The sequence below is a fragment of the Petromyzon marinus genome, chromosome 15 (assembly GCF_048934315.1).
Source record: "Petromyzon marinus isolate PM22_M1 ecotype Great Lakes invasive population chromosome 15, UKy_Petmar_22M1.pri1.0, whole genome shotgun sequence".
NCBI lineage: Eukaryota > Metazoa > Chordata > Hyperoartia > Petromyzontiformes > Petromyzontidae > Petromyzon > Petromyzon marinus.
In genome coordinates, this window is record NC_133681.1 from 12615154 (window position 1) to 12629918 (window position 14765).

General features: G+C 50.4%; 1 protein-coding gene across 8 annotated transcripts in view; it reads right to left on the reverse strand.

Annotated features, from left to right (window-relative positions):
- Positions 1–4249: 4249 nt before the first annotated feature.
- The window catches only part of LOC116942672 (nuclear pore complex protein Nup153-like), a 49441-nt gene continuing 38925 nt past the window's right edge, over positions 4250–14765 (reverse strand). For 7 of the 8 annotated variants that reach the window (XM_032954874.2, XM_032954871.2, XM_032954880.2 and 4 more), the window contains 6 exons: positions 14092–14268; positions 12843–13649; positions 10490–11197; positions 8278–8664; positions 6872–7034; positions 4250–6242 (listed from right to left, as the gene is read on the reverse strand). In XM_032954874.2, coding sequence (XP_032810765.2) covers positions 6149–6242; positions 6872–7034; positions 8278–8664; positions 10490–11197; positions 12843–13649; positions 14092–14268 — 2336 coding nt within the window. In that variant the 3' untranslated portion in view covers positions 4250–6148. The remainder of the gene's footprint in view (positions 6243–6871; positions 7035–8277; positions 8665–10489; positions 11198–12842; positions 13650–14091; positions 14269–14765) is intronic. The other variant, XM_032954870.2, reaches the window with a different exon arrangement.

The following is a 14765-nucleotide window of genomic DNA, read 5'->3' on the forward strand; positions in this document are numbered from 1 at the left end:
GCACAACTTGATTTTGTGTAGTCGTCTCGGACAACTGTTGACGACAATATAGTGGCATAGCGGAGTTGGCGTGCCCCCCGCCCGCCCCTCTTCGTAGCCCGGGGCTTGGACCCCTCTGGCCCCGCAGGCCCCATGGTGCAGTTGCACCGCCTGCGCACTCAACGGCTACGCCATTGGCTTTGACAAATGCCGATTTAAAAACAGACCCGGTGTTGTTGGGGAGTTGTATCTCGCTTCTGGCTGGCGACTGCTTCATGTTCCCGTCCAAGATGACACATTGGCCCAATGTCTTAACTCGCCCGTCCATTCTTCGATCTAATTGTGGGGTTTCTTTTCGCATTTTTATTCTCAGCAACACACGCTGTGATTAGGTAAGTTCACTCTCGATCACTACTACTACTGGATTCTTATTGAAGCGTGGGTGGTGGGGGGGGTTTCTCACGTCGGAGAGAGCATTTGTTAAGATTACATAAAAAAACTTTTGCTCCAATTTTGATCTTAGATAATTTGTTCTCTTGGAATAATTGCTTTTAAAAAAAAATAACTTGTTGTACACCGGTGCGTACACAAGATGATTTTGTAAATAAACACGTGAATCAATTAATTAGAACAAGTGACAATTCGTAATTTTCTGGAACGACACCGACGACAACAGCAGCAGCAGCCCTTCCGCCCAATCGTCAGAGATCATGTCTGTCACTGGCATCTCACCTGCTCCGTAATGAAAGGAGCGACTGATTGATTCTCCCCGAGGACCCACTCGCCCCCTCCCACGCCCAGCTGTAGAGACACAGCTGAGGCACCGCTCCGTGCCACCCCCCCCCCCCCCCCGGGGGTCTGAAGGGAGCACAGCCGCTTGCCTTGTCCCCGGGTGACTGCCCTTTTGTGCCTCGTGTTTGTGCGATTGCGCGCGCGAGTTGAGCGCCCTTCAAGGAGCCACCGCCCGCCCGCCCGCCCGCTCCACCCCACCGGCTTTGGTTGGGGGTGCTGCTGGGGAACGGGCGAAGGGAGAGAGGGGGGGGGGTATCTGGGAATCGCTGGGGGTGGAGGAGCGACCGCCGTTGATGAGGTTGGGAGCCGCCCAAGAAACCGTTCCCACAACTGTGGAGGAGCCTTTCAATGTTTGATGTCGGTCAATTTGCCCCGTGCTGCAAAACAACTCCCTTCCCGCCGAAGCACCAAAATCTCTCCCCATCCTCTCGGTCACACGCGCAGACGCTCACGCTCACTGCTGTGGCAACAGCTGAGCTGGGGAACCATCAACCCCACGACTGGGCATCGACGAAATAGCTTCATAGCTCATCGGATTTCTCCAAGAGAAATGAAGATTCCGATTCTGAACAGCCCTCGTCGTCACTTGAGACACGACTCGCTCGACGTGGCGACGTTCCTGCTTCCCTTGTTAAACACTTTGATTCCGTGTGGCCAATGATGAGCAACTCTTAGAGATTTAGTTATAAGTGATTTAGCCATTCCATGCTTCGCCTGATATTTGGTAAATACGTGTGAACACGGACGGACGTTATTTGAAACTCTTTAAGGCGTCAAAACATAACTCGCTTTTTGGTCCCAATTGTATGATGGCCAAATATTAGTCTGACAGATGGACAACATCTCAAAAACATGTAATTCATTTGTGTAATTTCATTCAATGTATTATTGGTAAAGTATACAACTTAAAGTAATTGGTAATGTGTATCTCGATTACATTAATCCAGTCATTTGTAATTTGAATGTATCTTTTCCCAATATCTGCATGAGAAGACTACAGTACCCACGATACTATGCAAGCTCAACTACAGTTGTCCAGAGTACACACAGCAGAATGACCACAGCCACCACCCTTCAAACCAAGGGACCCAGAGCCCTGGAAGACCCGAATAAGCAATAATGTACATTCTCTCACAGACACGGTAAACAATATTGTATCATGCAAGAGCCTGTAACATATTCTTGGTTCTTTCGATAAAGTCACGTAGAAGGGAAATAATAAAAAATATATATAACATTTTCTTGCTGTGGTTTTCACACCTGATGATGATTGCTTGTTGCAATCGAAACGTCGTGCGAATTTTGTTTTATTATTTCCCTTCTACGTGACTTTACCGAAAGAACCAAGAATATGAATCCCTGCAGTCACGAAAGCTTTAAATAAAAGCCTGTAACATAGACACAATTGACAGCTCAACAAAGTGGCTTATTATGTGGACATTTAAATCAGCCAAATACTCTTAAACACATGATTATGAATGTGGAAGGAAAAAAACAGAGAAAAATCCAAGACACCACGGGTAGAATATTAAAACTCCAAATATATAGGCGTCAGGGTTGGGATCGAACCCACGACCTCCTGTATACCCAACGAGGTAGTTAACATCTCGCCAGTGTGGTGCCGCGAAAAGGGTTGCATGCACCCTCAGGGTAACAACATCTGAGGGTGCATACTTTGCTAAATGACACAACAGTGCAAAACTTTAGTACGTGCATTAAAATGTCTGTACTATAACCAACTGGCAGCATTACCAGCAGGTGATCCTTAAGTCACGGAGACTTGGGAGAAATACAATTGGGTTTCCTCCCCCCCCAATTGGGTGCGAGACAACACCGTCTCGCCTGTTTAGAGCGCTGACTCCGTGGTGGAAATTCCACATTCCAATGGAATGGCAAAGTCTTTCTATAAGACCACAAACTGCAGACTTGCCCACAAAGTGAAGGTACTCAAGTTTGTCTACCCCAGAGGAATAAAAGCCTTGACCGACTGGAAGCCGCCCCCACTTGACTGCAATCACCTGCCCGGAAATGCACGTGGTGCGTAATGTTTGAATAAACTCAGCTCTGCTGTTTCGCTGGGATTGGGATCCCCCAGTCCGGGTATTGTCATGACACGCAGCGATACCAATCGTTGTGATGGATGGCAGGCAATGCCATGGCAGTCTACAAGCAGGCTCCATGTCACACGTGTGACCCCTTGTGGTAAAAAATGGAACACTGCATATTACTCCAATCCGTACAATCGGTTCCCCGCAAGACCGTCCGAGCATTCAAACGTAAGTTCCGTGTGTGCCCAGAAGGTTGTGCAAAACTCCTCTCGCTAACTGCCACGGATCCGACGAGGGCGGTTCAAGGATAACTTGCACTTTAGGTTCTGGAAATTTTGCCAGCGCATTGAATGCAGCTAAGTATATATATCTAAAAAGCATTCTACTGTTGCTGTAAATATGCGCGTCCTATCGATGTTGTCAAGCCTTCATGCCAAAAGCATAGACTATTTTATCACATGTCCACCGCCGTCACAGGACATGTCTTCATATCCATCACTTTCTTTAAACCCTTTGCACCACTCAAAACACAATTGAGCATTAGGCATGTGCCTGAAGATGGCGGAGACAATACAGCGATTTCCAACTATTTTTATTTTACCAAGTTAAGGCCCACCGAGTTATAAAACTCTTTCAGAAGTGACCTGGCCACAAATGATAGACCAACGAAGTGGCTGATCACGTGGAAATGTATTGCAGCCAAAAACTCTAAAAGCATATTTCTAAATGTGGGAGGGAATAACTTGAGGACCTGGATAAAAATCCACACGACCACGGCGAGAACAGGCAGACACCGTCCATCAGGGACGGGATCGAATCCACAACCCCCTGCATATAAGGAGAGGTAGTTAACATCTCGCCAACGTAACGTAACGCATAATGGTGGTGAGATTTCTCAAAGCGCCAGTTGCAAAGTGCGTTACAGGAGACAGTGGCCTGGTGGAGGAATTACCAAAACTGCCTGATTAAAATGTATTGAGGCTACACGGTAAGTTTGGCAAGAGTATTCCACAGTGGTGGCTAGGCAGTGGTGGTGCACGCTTGTAATCCAGCATGGCAGTAGAGGCGAGGGTTCGTGGATCGCACAAATGTTGTGGGGTGCCATACCCTGCCTTGCCATGGGAAGGCAGTACACCAAAAATGTTGACTTCCACCGGATCCCGTCTGTCGAGGGATAGCGATTTTCACTCTTGCACGTGCAGGTTTTTCTCCTGATGCTCCCGTTTCCTCCAACATAAAAAAAAAACTAAATTGGTAGATAACCCCTCAAAACATCGCGGACCACCATCCTTGCTTGTCTGTAGTTCCTTGTGCGCCTCACAGTATCAGCTCACTCTTGCAGAGAGTGACTCGGTGCCCATGATAAGTTGAAATGAATGTATGCAGGCATAGCCAAACCAAATATATATACAGTACCTGCAACTCAAACATCAAATTAACAGCCTTTATTTCACTATAAATATTCATATTTTAATATACAGAATAATTAATCTCAGTTAAGGCGCTGTAACGTCAATTACACAAAAATCAACCCAAGAAGCTATTTTGGTGCCACAACCTTGCAGTCATTACATAAAGAATGATGAATTGTTATTTTAAGAGGCACAATTCTATATATGGCAAATACGTTGTTTTCCAACACACTTCTAATCAACACCAATTCACAACTTGATGTGGTAAGTGGATATTAAAACACAGCACCGACAGCAGTGAAAGATGTTGGTTAATTTCTATCGGACCATCACGACGACGCTTAAAAGTGAGATTTCCTCCGGTTTGCGTCCTCTCCGCTTCTCAAAATCCTCAGCATGTAATGTGACTTAAGACATGGCTATGGCTGGTATCATTTGTGTACGACAGAGATTGTGCCTCTAATTGAGGCAAAGTAACCACAGGAAAATCCAAACGCACACACAGCAGGCACGGCTCAGGATTTTACTTTTAATAATATTTATTGGAGGCAATTACATCAGCGAAAACTGATAGTAAGTGTCAATAAACAAAGCTTTATACTCGCATCACCATTGTCCTTATTATCCAAAGTTACCACTGTCCATTTTATAAATCGCGTAAAAAAATAAAACTTCATTTTTGTACAACTGCAGGGATTTCTCTGGGGTCCAAAACGCATCCTATTTTTTTTTCATTTTTTTATTTTTGTTTAAATTTAACTTCAGCCAATAACGGCATTCATCCATTCACAGCGCGAGGAGAGACGAAAGAGCAGATAATTTACATAATATACCAATTTTCCACCCAGTAACGCACAGCCAATGGATTTAGGCAACTTTGAATAATGGAGGGGGTTCATCTTTGCAACATTTTGGTAAGGGGGCGGGGGGGGGAGAAGAGACATTGCCAAGAAAGGAAACTGAAAGCAAATAAAATAACTCCACAACTACAAGATGGCAAAGGAATAGAAAAAAAAAACACGAAAGAAAAACGTAAAATCAAATTTAATTACAAGAGAGTAAGCTTAAAAAAAAAACAAGAGTTGCTTATGTACATGCAGTGCCATTTGCAACCATTTATAAAATAAGCTAAAATTCACAACGGCAGCCCCCCTTTTAGACTCTGCACGCATCCACTCTTGCCCAACTCGCACTTGCTCCCCCCAATTGCTCGGAGATAAACAACAACAACGCTCCAGTGCGCGCTCACGCGCGGCATCTCTCAACGCACTGCTACAAGCGCACGCGCACGCACGCACGCCCCAACAACAACAACACCTATGTCACCCTGCAGCACGCACGCACAAGCAGCCCCTCTTCAGACTCAAACAAGGAAATACCACGGGCCCCAAGCTGAAAGATGACACTTAAATGAACGATAAAGCGTTCAAAAACAAATGCGGGCCGAAGACGTGGGGGGGGGCACGGTTATAACCCAAGCCACTGTCCAGGTATTTTTTCCCTCCCCTTGTTTTCTTTATTTCTGGCCCCAGCTACTCCTGCCAACACGCGAGAGCACGCCGACGCACGCCGTTTGCGACCGTGCCGCCCGGGTTCATCGCAAGCGCGGCCTGGGGAAGGGGGGGGAAGGGGGGCACGCATCACACGCACGCCCGTACCGCCACACGTCCATGCAAAGCCTAAAAGCCTTGCTCGACCAGTTCTAATTAAATGTTCGTTTTAGTTTGCTTGCTTTAAAAAAAAAAACTCCCACGTACTAAGAGTTCTTCTATTTAGCCCTCGATAAAAAGCTGTCTCGGTAATCGGTTATAAAGCCCCAGCGAGGGGGCTCCGGGCGTTGCTTGCAAGGGAGATGGCAGGGGCGGCATGCAGCGCGGGCGAGCGGCCAAGGGGAGAGGGCCCCCCCCCCCCCGCACGTTACTTGCGGCGGCGAACTGCGGTCTTGTATTTACGGTTTTTGAGGGTGGCGCTAGAACTACCCTGGAACTGGTTCGCTGGGCTCCCGGACATCCTGTGAAAGCAGAACGTAGCGAGGGGGGGGTGGGGGACACAGAAATACTTCAGAACGGGCCAACCGTGCGCCTCCCCCCTCCCCCCCCCCCCCCAATTCACGAGCGACCTCAATGACGAAGCAATTGCTCTTCACCAGGCGTGCGCTTGCTAATTGGGATCGTCTTGCGCAGCCTGAGAAATCCTGTACTGCCCCCTGCAGGCACATAGCTATTCCTCCGCATGTGGAGCAGAAGGGGGGAATGTTAATCTCTAAGCTACCCCAGCTGACAATTATTAAGGTTCGAAAGTCACTGACCCTCCACGATTTGATGAATTGTCATGATTTAAGAAGCCGCAAAATTAAATCTGCGAAATAAATTATTTTGGTGTTGCTGTTCATGTATAAAATCTATGCATGTAACAAAATAAAGTACTATTACAACTCTAAAATGATTAACTGCACAATTCTACGCATATTTTTGGAGCGTAATAACCAAATTTACTCTATAAATTAAGAAGTTTTTTTTACAATCCTTGGTAAAGATTAAAACAGGAGCTGGGTCAAAAACACATGTTACGTGCCGATGGGAAAGTAGGACGTAAGAACGTGGCTGTGAACAGCTGTGGGATGGGGGGGGGGGAGCTTACCCGATGTTGAACCCTGGGCGGGCGTTGAACTGGAAGGTGCCGGGCGCCTGCTGTGGGCTCCCTCCGAACGTCAAGCTTCCGCTGGGGCCCGGCGCAGGGCTAGCTCCTCCGAAGTTAAAGCCTTGAGCTGGGGCAGCGCCAGCAAACTGGAAGCTCCCAGAGCCTGAGCACGTACGACACGGCATCGGTAAATGACATCTGCATCTGCTCAAAAATTGTCACCGAGAAGAATTTGGAAGACGCGTCCCAATGTAGGACGCCTCCTAAGATAGAGTATTGAGGCTTTTTCAGATAAATTACATTATATTAAATTACAATAAAACTATAAACAATTTTTTTTTTAATTTTACCAGGTAACGCCCAACTAAGCTATATAGCTCAGTTTCAGAAGTGACCTGGCCACAAATGATAGTTTAACAAAGTGGCTTATATGAACATTTATAGCAGCCAAAAACTCGAAAAGACACGTTTCTAAATGTGGAGGTTAAACACTGGACGACCTGAAAAAGAATACACTCGCCCACGGGGAGAACATGCAAACTCCAAATATACAGACGTCAGGGTCAGGATCAAACCCACGACCTCCTGAATACCAGGCAAAGGCATTAACATCTTGTCATCTCGACACCTGAATACACTGTCAGTAAATGCAAAACCAAGACAGATGTGCGAGCATAAGTTTGGTTCTCATTGTTCCATCTCTGCAGTGGTTGTCCTATTGGGTTTGCTCTCTTCAATAGCTGCCACTCTGTCACCGGTCTGATCCATTGGCCAAAATCCCTATCAGCGAAGAGTCCTGCCCAAGCCCACTTGCTTTAACACTCAATACAATGCCACTGTGTGGTCTTTCTTCTTTACGTCTCAGTGCAATGCCAAGCAAGCATCACGCGCAATTGCTTCGTTTGATGCACTCAGCTTTTGTAAAATTTTGTCTGTCTGTGCCCATTGTAATGAAGATCAATATCCCATTGTGCCCACAACGGCACACGTTCGTTCGTTTTCAGTCCGCTTGTCCTGGTGAGGGTCGCGGCGGCAGCATGGCGAGTAGTGCGGTCCAGCCCTCCCTTTCCTTGGCGACAGACTCTAGCCCTTCCTGGGGAATTCCCAGGCGTTCCCGGGCCAGCTGAGCGACATAGTCCTGCCGGCGTGTCCTGGGCTGGCCCCCAGGGTCCTTGCCACATAGGTTGGCATTGTTTTCATATAATTGAGCAAATTCGCAATTAACTAAATCGCACTCAAAATTCGATGCGTGCATCACAAGTATAAGAATTGACCGACTCATACGCCCCATTCTCACACATTCTCTTACACTTTTGTTCTTTACCCTAAAATGGAGTGCAAGAAAGGATTTTGGAATCGGTGAACCGACAAGGTCGTCAGATGCTCGGCGTGCACTGCCCACTCACCAGCGGCCTGCCCAGCGGCGCCACCAGGCCCAAACGCCGGCTTCTGCACCGCGGCCGAGAACAGCGGCTGCTGCCCTCCGGCGGGCGCTGCCCCCGAGCCAAACGCGGGCGCTTGCTGCTGATTGGCCGAGAAGCCAAAAGCTGGCGGGGCCAACTGCGAGGGCCCCGAGGAGCCGAACGCAGGCGGCTGGGTGGGCGGCTGCTGCCTGAAGGGTGCCCCGCCGGGGCCGCCTCCGCCATCGCCGCTGCCGCCGCCGCCGCCGCCGCCGCTAGGCTGGGTGCCGAAGGCGTGAGCGGCGCCCGCCGGGGGAGCGGATGAAGCCGTGCCGAACGTGGGCAGGGAGCTGCCGGGCGCCGAGAAGATGGAGCCCGAGCCGGAGCCGAAGCCTGGATTGTAGCAGAGGAAGAGCGGGGGGGGGGGGGGGGTGGGGAGCAGCAGCGTGGTTAGTGCAGGAAAAAAAAAAATCGCACACAAGCACACGCGCGCACCCCGTCTCGGTTAGTGCAGCTTCGCAAGCAGGGGTAGAGATCTACTGTGGTAAAGATGACCTGTGTGTAAATTTCAAGCCAAGGCATCCTAGAGTTAAGAATTCAATTATGCTTATGTTCATCATCACCTGCATTGTCCACCAAAATGGTTATCATTCATTGTCATGTGCTACCGTTTCACGTACATTTTTTTTTCCATAATTTGTTTCCAGTTCACGCTCCTTTTCGCGACTTCCCATCTCCCTGTTTTCTGTCTGCCTCCATCATTCTCCAGCCTAGTCGCGTTCTGCTCTGAAACCTCCAAGGATGCAATCTTCCCACCTCTTTCTTGTCCTGGCCCCTGATTTTTGACAAGGGAGATTTCCAAATTCCCCTTCATGTGACCGTAACATTGTGGTCTTGCCTGCTGCATTCCAGCCATTTTCCATTCCCCTCCCCCCGTGTATGATGTGTTCATCCCTTCATCCTATTCCCATCTCATTTTGCCAACCACGCTGCAAAGGAATTAGCTGGAATCCGAATTCAATTACTTGGATTTTTCCAAGCAGTCATTTGTCGAGTTATATAATTATGTAAACATGATCAGACCCAGGGGCGGAGCCAGGATTGACTTTGGGGGGGCTGACTTCAATATTGTGAGATATCCAGTGTTTATGTTTTCCAATGGGCGCCACAAATGTATACAACACATTTTATTGGATTTATTAATAGGTCGGAGCCGCTGATGTGGCTAATAAGTTCGATAAGTTCCAAAGGTTGCCGCTCAAGCAGCCTGCAGGGCAGCACAAGGTGGCAGCCTGCAGGGCAGCACACAAGGTGGCAGCCTGCAGGGCAGCACACAAGGTGGCAGCCTGCAGGGCAGCACACAAGGTGGCAGCACAAGGTGGCAGCCTGCAGGGCAGCACAAGGTGGCAGCCTGCAGGGCAGCACACGAGGTGGCAGCCTGCAGGGCAGCACAAGGTGGCAGCCTGCAGGGCAGCACACAAGGTGGCAGCCTGCAGGGCAGCACACAAGGTGGCAGCCTGCAGCATTTTGCAGCAGCCGGTTATCCGGTTATCCCGATTACCGACTTTCCCAAAATATCGGGGGGGCTGAGCCCCCCCCAGCGGCTCCGCCCCTGATCAGCCCGTTAGCAAGTCGGCAACAAGTCTGAAAGGGAGTTGGTGCTGAGGGAGTAATTAAAGTGTGGTGGTGGTGCATTTATTTGGAGGAAGATGGGACTCATTTGTGCTCTGGCACTGCCCAACATGAGTTTGACGCTTCGTTAAATGAAAACAGACCCCGAGCATGTCATCATTGCACACTCGTGTGACATAATCTGGCCGTGATTGTGACGTCTTATTTTCCTCGCTAAAAAAAAAATCTATATTCAAAAGTCCCAGGACAACACTTCCCAATCTACATATTTACACAAAAATGTCCATTTGCCAAGTGGGTTTCATCTTCCTTTAAACATCTGGAGGACCAGCACAAGGTCCAAGCGAGTGACTGAATGTAATGCACATCGAGTACGAAAAGACTTTGGGTGCATTTGAGTGTTGAGCGCGTCACTTGAGTGTTGAGCATGCTGAAAGTGTCGTGCGTCACGCTGACGAGCACTGGTGATGACCACGCAGCACAGGCAACAAAACGAGCGCAGTGTCCGCGGGTGAAATGTGCCGTGCTGGCGAGTGCCCGCAGACGAGCGTGGTGACGGTGAGCAAACCAAGCTCTCGCCGCAGACCTGCGCCGCTGGAGCTGGCCGCGCCCGTGACCCCACCGAATCCGAACGGCGTGACGGCGGCCGTGGCGGCGCTGGCCGCGCTCCCGGCCGAGGGCCCGAACATGAATGTGGAGCCGCCTGACCCCGGGGCCCCGGCGACGCCGGAGTTTGCGGCCGGTGCGTCGGTCTTGGGCACCGCGCCGAACACCGGCGGTGCCGCGGCCGCGTTTGTCGCGGTCGCGTTCGTCACGGCCGCGTCCGTCTTGCCAAACACAAACGGCGCCACTGGCGTGGCAGAGTTGTTAGCGGCGGTGCCCGCGAGCTGCTGCTGGGACTCGTGGCCCGGCCCGAATAAGAAGGTCGTGGTAGGCTTGTCGAGCTTAGACGAAGGGGCGAAGCCAAACGGCGCAATCTGCGCGGACGAGCAGGCGGGGGCGGCTCCAGTCGCGGGGTCGGGCTTGGCGGCCGGCACAGAGGCCGCGGGGCCAAACATGAAGGGCGGAGCAGCCCCGATGGAGGCGGAGGGACCGGCGTTAGCCGCGGGCGCGTCCGGTTTGACAGGGACGCCGAACGCGATGGGCTTCGTGCCGAATGAGAAGGAGCTGCCGCTCGCGGGGGCTGCTGCGGACGAGGCGGGCGCAGGCGCCGTGGCACCAAAAAGGCCGGGGGTGGCCGCAGCGGATGGGTTCATGGTGGCGAAGCCGAATGGTTTCTTGGCTGTGGGTTCATCTACAAAAGGAACAGCAGAGATGGGGGGGGGGGGTGATTGTACAGGAAATGTGTAGGGGACAGGTGACAATAGTTGTCAGAGTAAAGAAGTACAAAAATACTCCACGATAAATGTGTTCCTGGGAAATACTAGTTAAATCTAAATTATTCAAAGCCATAATGTTAAAATCAGTGGTTGTTCCTAGCCGAGATTTCTGGAACAAACACTAAGATAACATACCTTTTAGCTAATATTAAATACAAATAATTATTTAAAACTTGCCAGAGAAAGTTTAAGAGTTTGCTGATCGTTAATGATGCCTAGTTGGGTGAGCAAGGGGTGGAGTGATGCAGATGAAAAAGCAGGATCACCTGCCTCTTCATCTGACGATGAAGCTAAAAAGCGACAGAAATATTCACCAGAGGAAGCTGGCGTTTCATCTGGGCTCTTCTCTGGACATTTTGTAGAACTCTTGAAAATATACGTCCAAAGACAGCTTTTTTCTGCTGGTCCAGCTCCTTGTAGCAGTGAATGCCAGTTAATATGCGCGGTGGTGCTGGAAGTATCATCTCCTCGGCCTCTTCCTATCAGATACGCATCTAATAGGTCCTCACCATGGGATTCAAGCAACTACACCACCAGCGTCGAGTCCAGCTTGAGAGAGATCTCACCACATGGTGGAGGGATCTTCGGTGGTACACGCTAGACATGCACATTATGGATGGTGTTACGTAGCCAAATTAGCCTACGTTCGATCCCAGTGAATTCGTCGTTTTAAAATAGCGAAACATTTGTGTTCGCTACTTTTGTCCAAAGGATGTAACGGAAATAGGTTCCCTAATAAAGAAATGTGTTCCCTAATTAATCAGAAACGAATACAGGTAGTCCTCTACATACGATGGAGATGCGTTACGACGACCTCATCGTAAGTCAAAAATATCGTAAGTCGAAGATGGCCTAGCCTACCCAGGAGTCTTAAAGAATGGTGATAATTTAGCAAAACAGAGCAATTTACAGTACCGTACCATATAAACTATATACTGTATGTATTTATTAATTACAATACTGTATTGCACGGTAAAATGTAAAGTAAAAAAAACCAAGGTAAATTCTTAGCCTACCTACATGAACTGCAATTTAATAGAAAGTTTTTTCAGGAAACAATCCTACCTGCTATAAAAACTTTCAACATGCATTGAACGTATGTATCGTATCGTGGTAACCCTAAAATGAAATCGCTAAAGCTACGCATCATACATACAATTTTGTCGTACCGCTATCGCCATCGTAAGATCAAAATATCGTAAGTCGGACCATCGTAACTGGGGGACTATCTGTATATGCGAAACAACACAGCATGCTGCAACTCACAGCGGTGGATACCAGCACAGACCTCGTGAACTGTTTATATTGGCTACGGTATATAGAAATATATACACACACAAACACAAAAATAAATGCCGTTTTAAAAATTGTCATTTCTGCCGACAATAACTTTCACGTTTGTCATCCGAGCTATGCAAACAGCAACACAGAAACTACCACTTGCCGACTGCGATATTCAAACCCACGACCGCAATCCATTTCCAAAGGGGAAGCAACACCGACGACCCATCATCATAAAAAAACGACACGCACGCCGCCGATCGGTGTCGCGCAACAAACCTGCGTCCGTCTTCTGCGCCGCCTCTTTGGAGAAGCTGAACCCGGTCGCCAGCGGCGGCACCGCCTTGCCCTCGGGACCGGCGCCGTCCGCCGAACGCTTCACGCCGCCGAACGCCCCGAAAGTCGCCGTGGCCGCCGGCTGCTCCGCGGCGCCGCTCGTTTTGAACTGGAAGCCGCCAAAGGTGGCCGGTGCCACCTCTTTGTCGGGCGCAAACGCGAACCCCGCCCCGGGCTTGCTGGCATCTGCACTGCCGGACAGCGCATTTTGCCCGAACGACGGCGTCGCGACGCCGAACTGAAACGTGCCGCCGCTCGAGCCCTTCGGTTCTGCGGTCTTTGCGGTCGATGTGGCGGCGGCGGCGGCAGAGGAATCGGTGGTGGCGGCGGCGGAGACGGAGGCAGTGGAGTTACCGGCACCCACTTTGGCACCGAACGTGAAGGTGGCGGCGGACGTCTGTGCCGTTTCCGTGGCGTCGCTCGACGGGAGCTTGAAACCGCCGATGCCGCCGCCAAAAGTCACGGTGGAGTCGTTGGCTGGGGCGGTAGTGCCGAACGTGAAGCCCCTTGCTGCTGCCGGGCCACTCGTGTCTGTGACGCCACTAGCACCAGCGGCTGAGGAAGGGGTGGTGGTAGTAGTAGTAGTAGTGTCTTTGCTGGCCGATGTGGAGCCTGTGCCGAACTTGAAGCCGCCCTGGCTGTTGAACGAGAATGTGGCGGCGGCGCTGGGCAGGGCACTGGCGGCAGAGTCGTCTGACGAGAGGCCGAATGAGAATGCCGGCTGGTCGGGCTGCGCTGGAGCCTGCGCTGCTGAAACAAATGCAAAGATCGCTGAGCCTTGCAGACTGTGAAAACCAATGATGCTGAGATAGCCTATAAACATTCAGGCCATCAAGGAGAATGAACGGGTGCTGTCGGTGGGTGGTGGGGCCAGGCGCATGGTGGGGTTAGAGTAGTGGGGCCGTGTGCATGATGGGGTTGGAGTGGGTGGGTGATGGGACCGGGTGAATGGTGGGAAAAGAGTAGGTTGTTGGCTGAGGGTTTACACCTGCGGGTTGGGTAGGTGGTGGGACCAACTGCAGGAGCGAAATGGGTGGCAGGGCTGGGCGTGTGGGCAGCGAGGTCTCAGCAGTGGGGCAAGGGTTCGGACCCAAGGGCTGGGTGGCCGAGTGGGTGGCGGTGTGAAGGCGAGTGTTGAAGCTGGGGTGGTGGCAGATGATGGTGGGCAGATGACAGTGGGTGGAATTCTCACCCGTGGGCCGGGCGGCTCCAGGCCGTTCGGTGGAGCAGCAGGCGCACACGTCGGTGCTCGCCGGGTTCGACACCATGCACGTGTCGCAGTCCCACGAGCCCGCAGGACGCTTGAACTTGTCTCCAAAACCGACCGGGGTGGCTGCCGGTGCCGCGGACGACATGGGAGCTTTGCCACCTGCAGGGATGGGAAACGGAACGTGTCATCACTCCACGCACAGGTGCCAGCCCAGATTCGTACCTAGGATCCAAGCTGTGCCAGCACAGTTTTCTAAGTCTTCTCTGATGTCATTAAAATTACAACAATGATCAATCCACAAATGTTCCCTTTAATCCCATAGTTAATCCCATATACTTTACTCAAGTTGTTTTGTGCAATCTGATACTGGGAATTTAGTGTGACAGGAACAAAGTTTCAGGAAATTAACCCTACACAAGCAGCATGTGACTCACACCACTCCCAAATCCTCGTCCTGAGAGTGGTGATAGCTCAAACGGCACCCAGATCCTCGATTTCCTTTGCTGCCCAGTAACGTAGGCTTTGCGGATTCAATCCATTGTCTTGTGCATTGTTTCCACGTTAAACGTAAATATGTTGCAACAAAAACTGGGACCCAATCCCATGACTTGGTATGCATGGGGCTATACTTGGGAATGGGCCTACGAAACATTGTC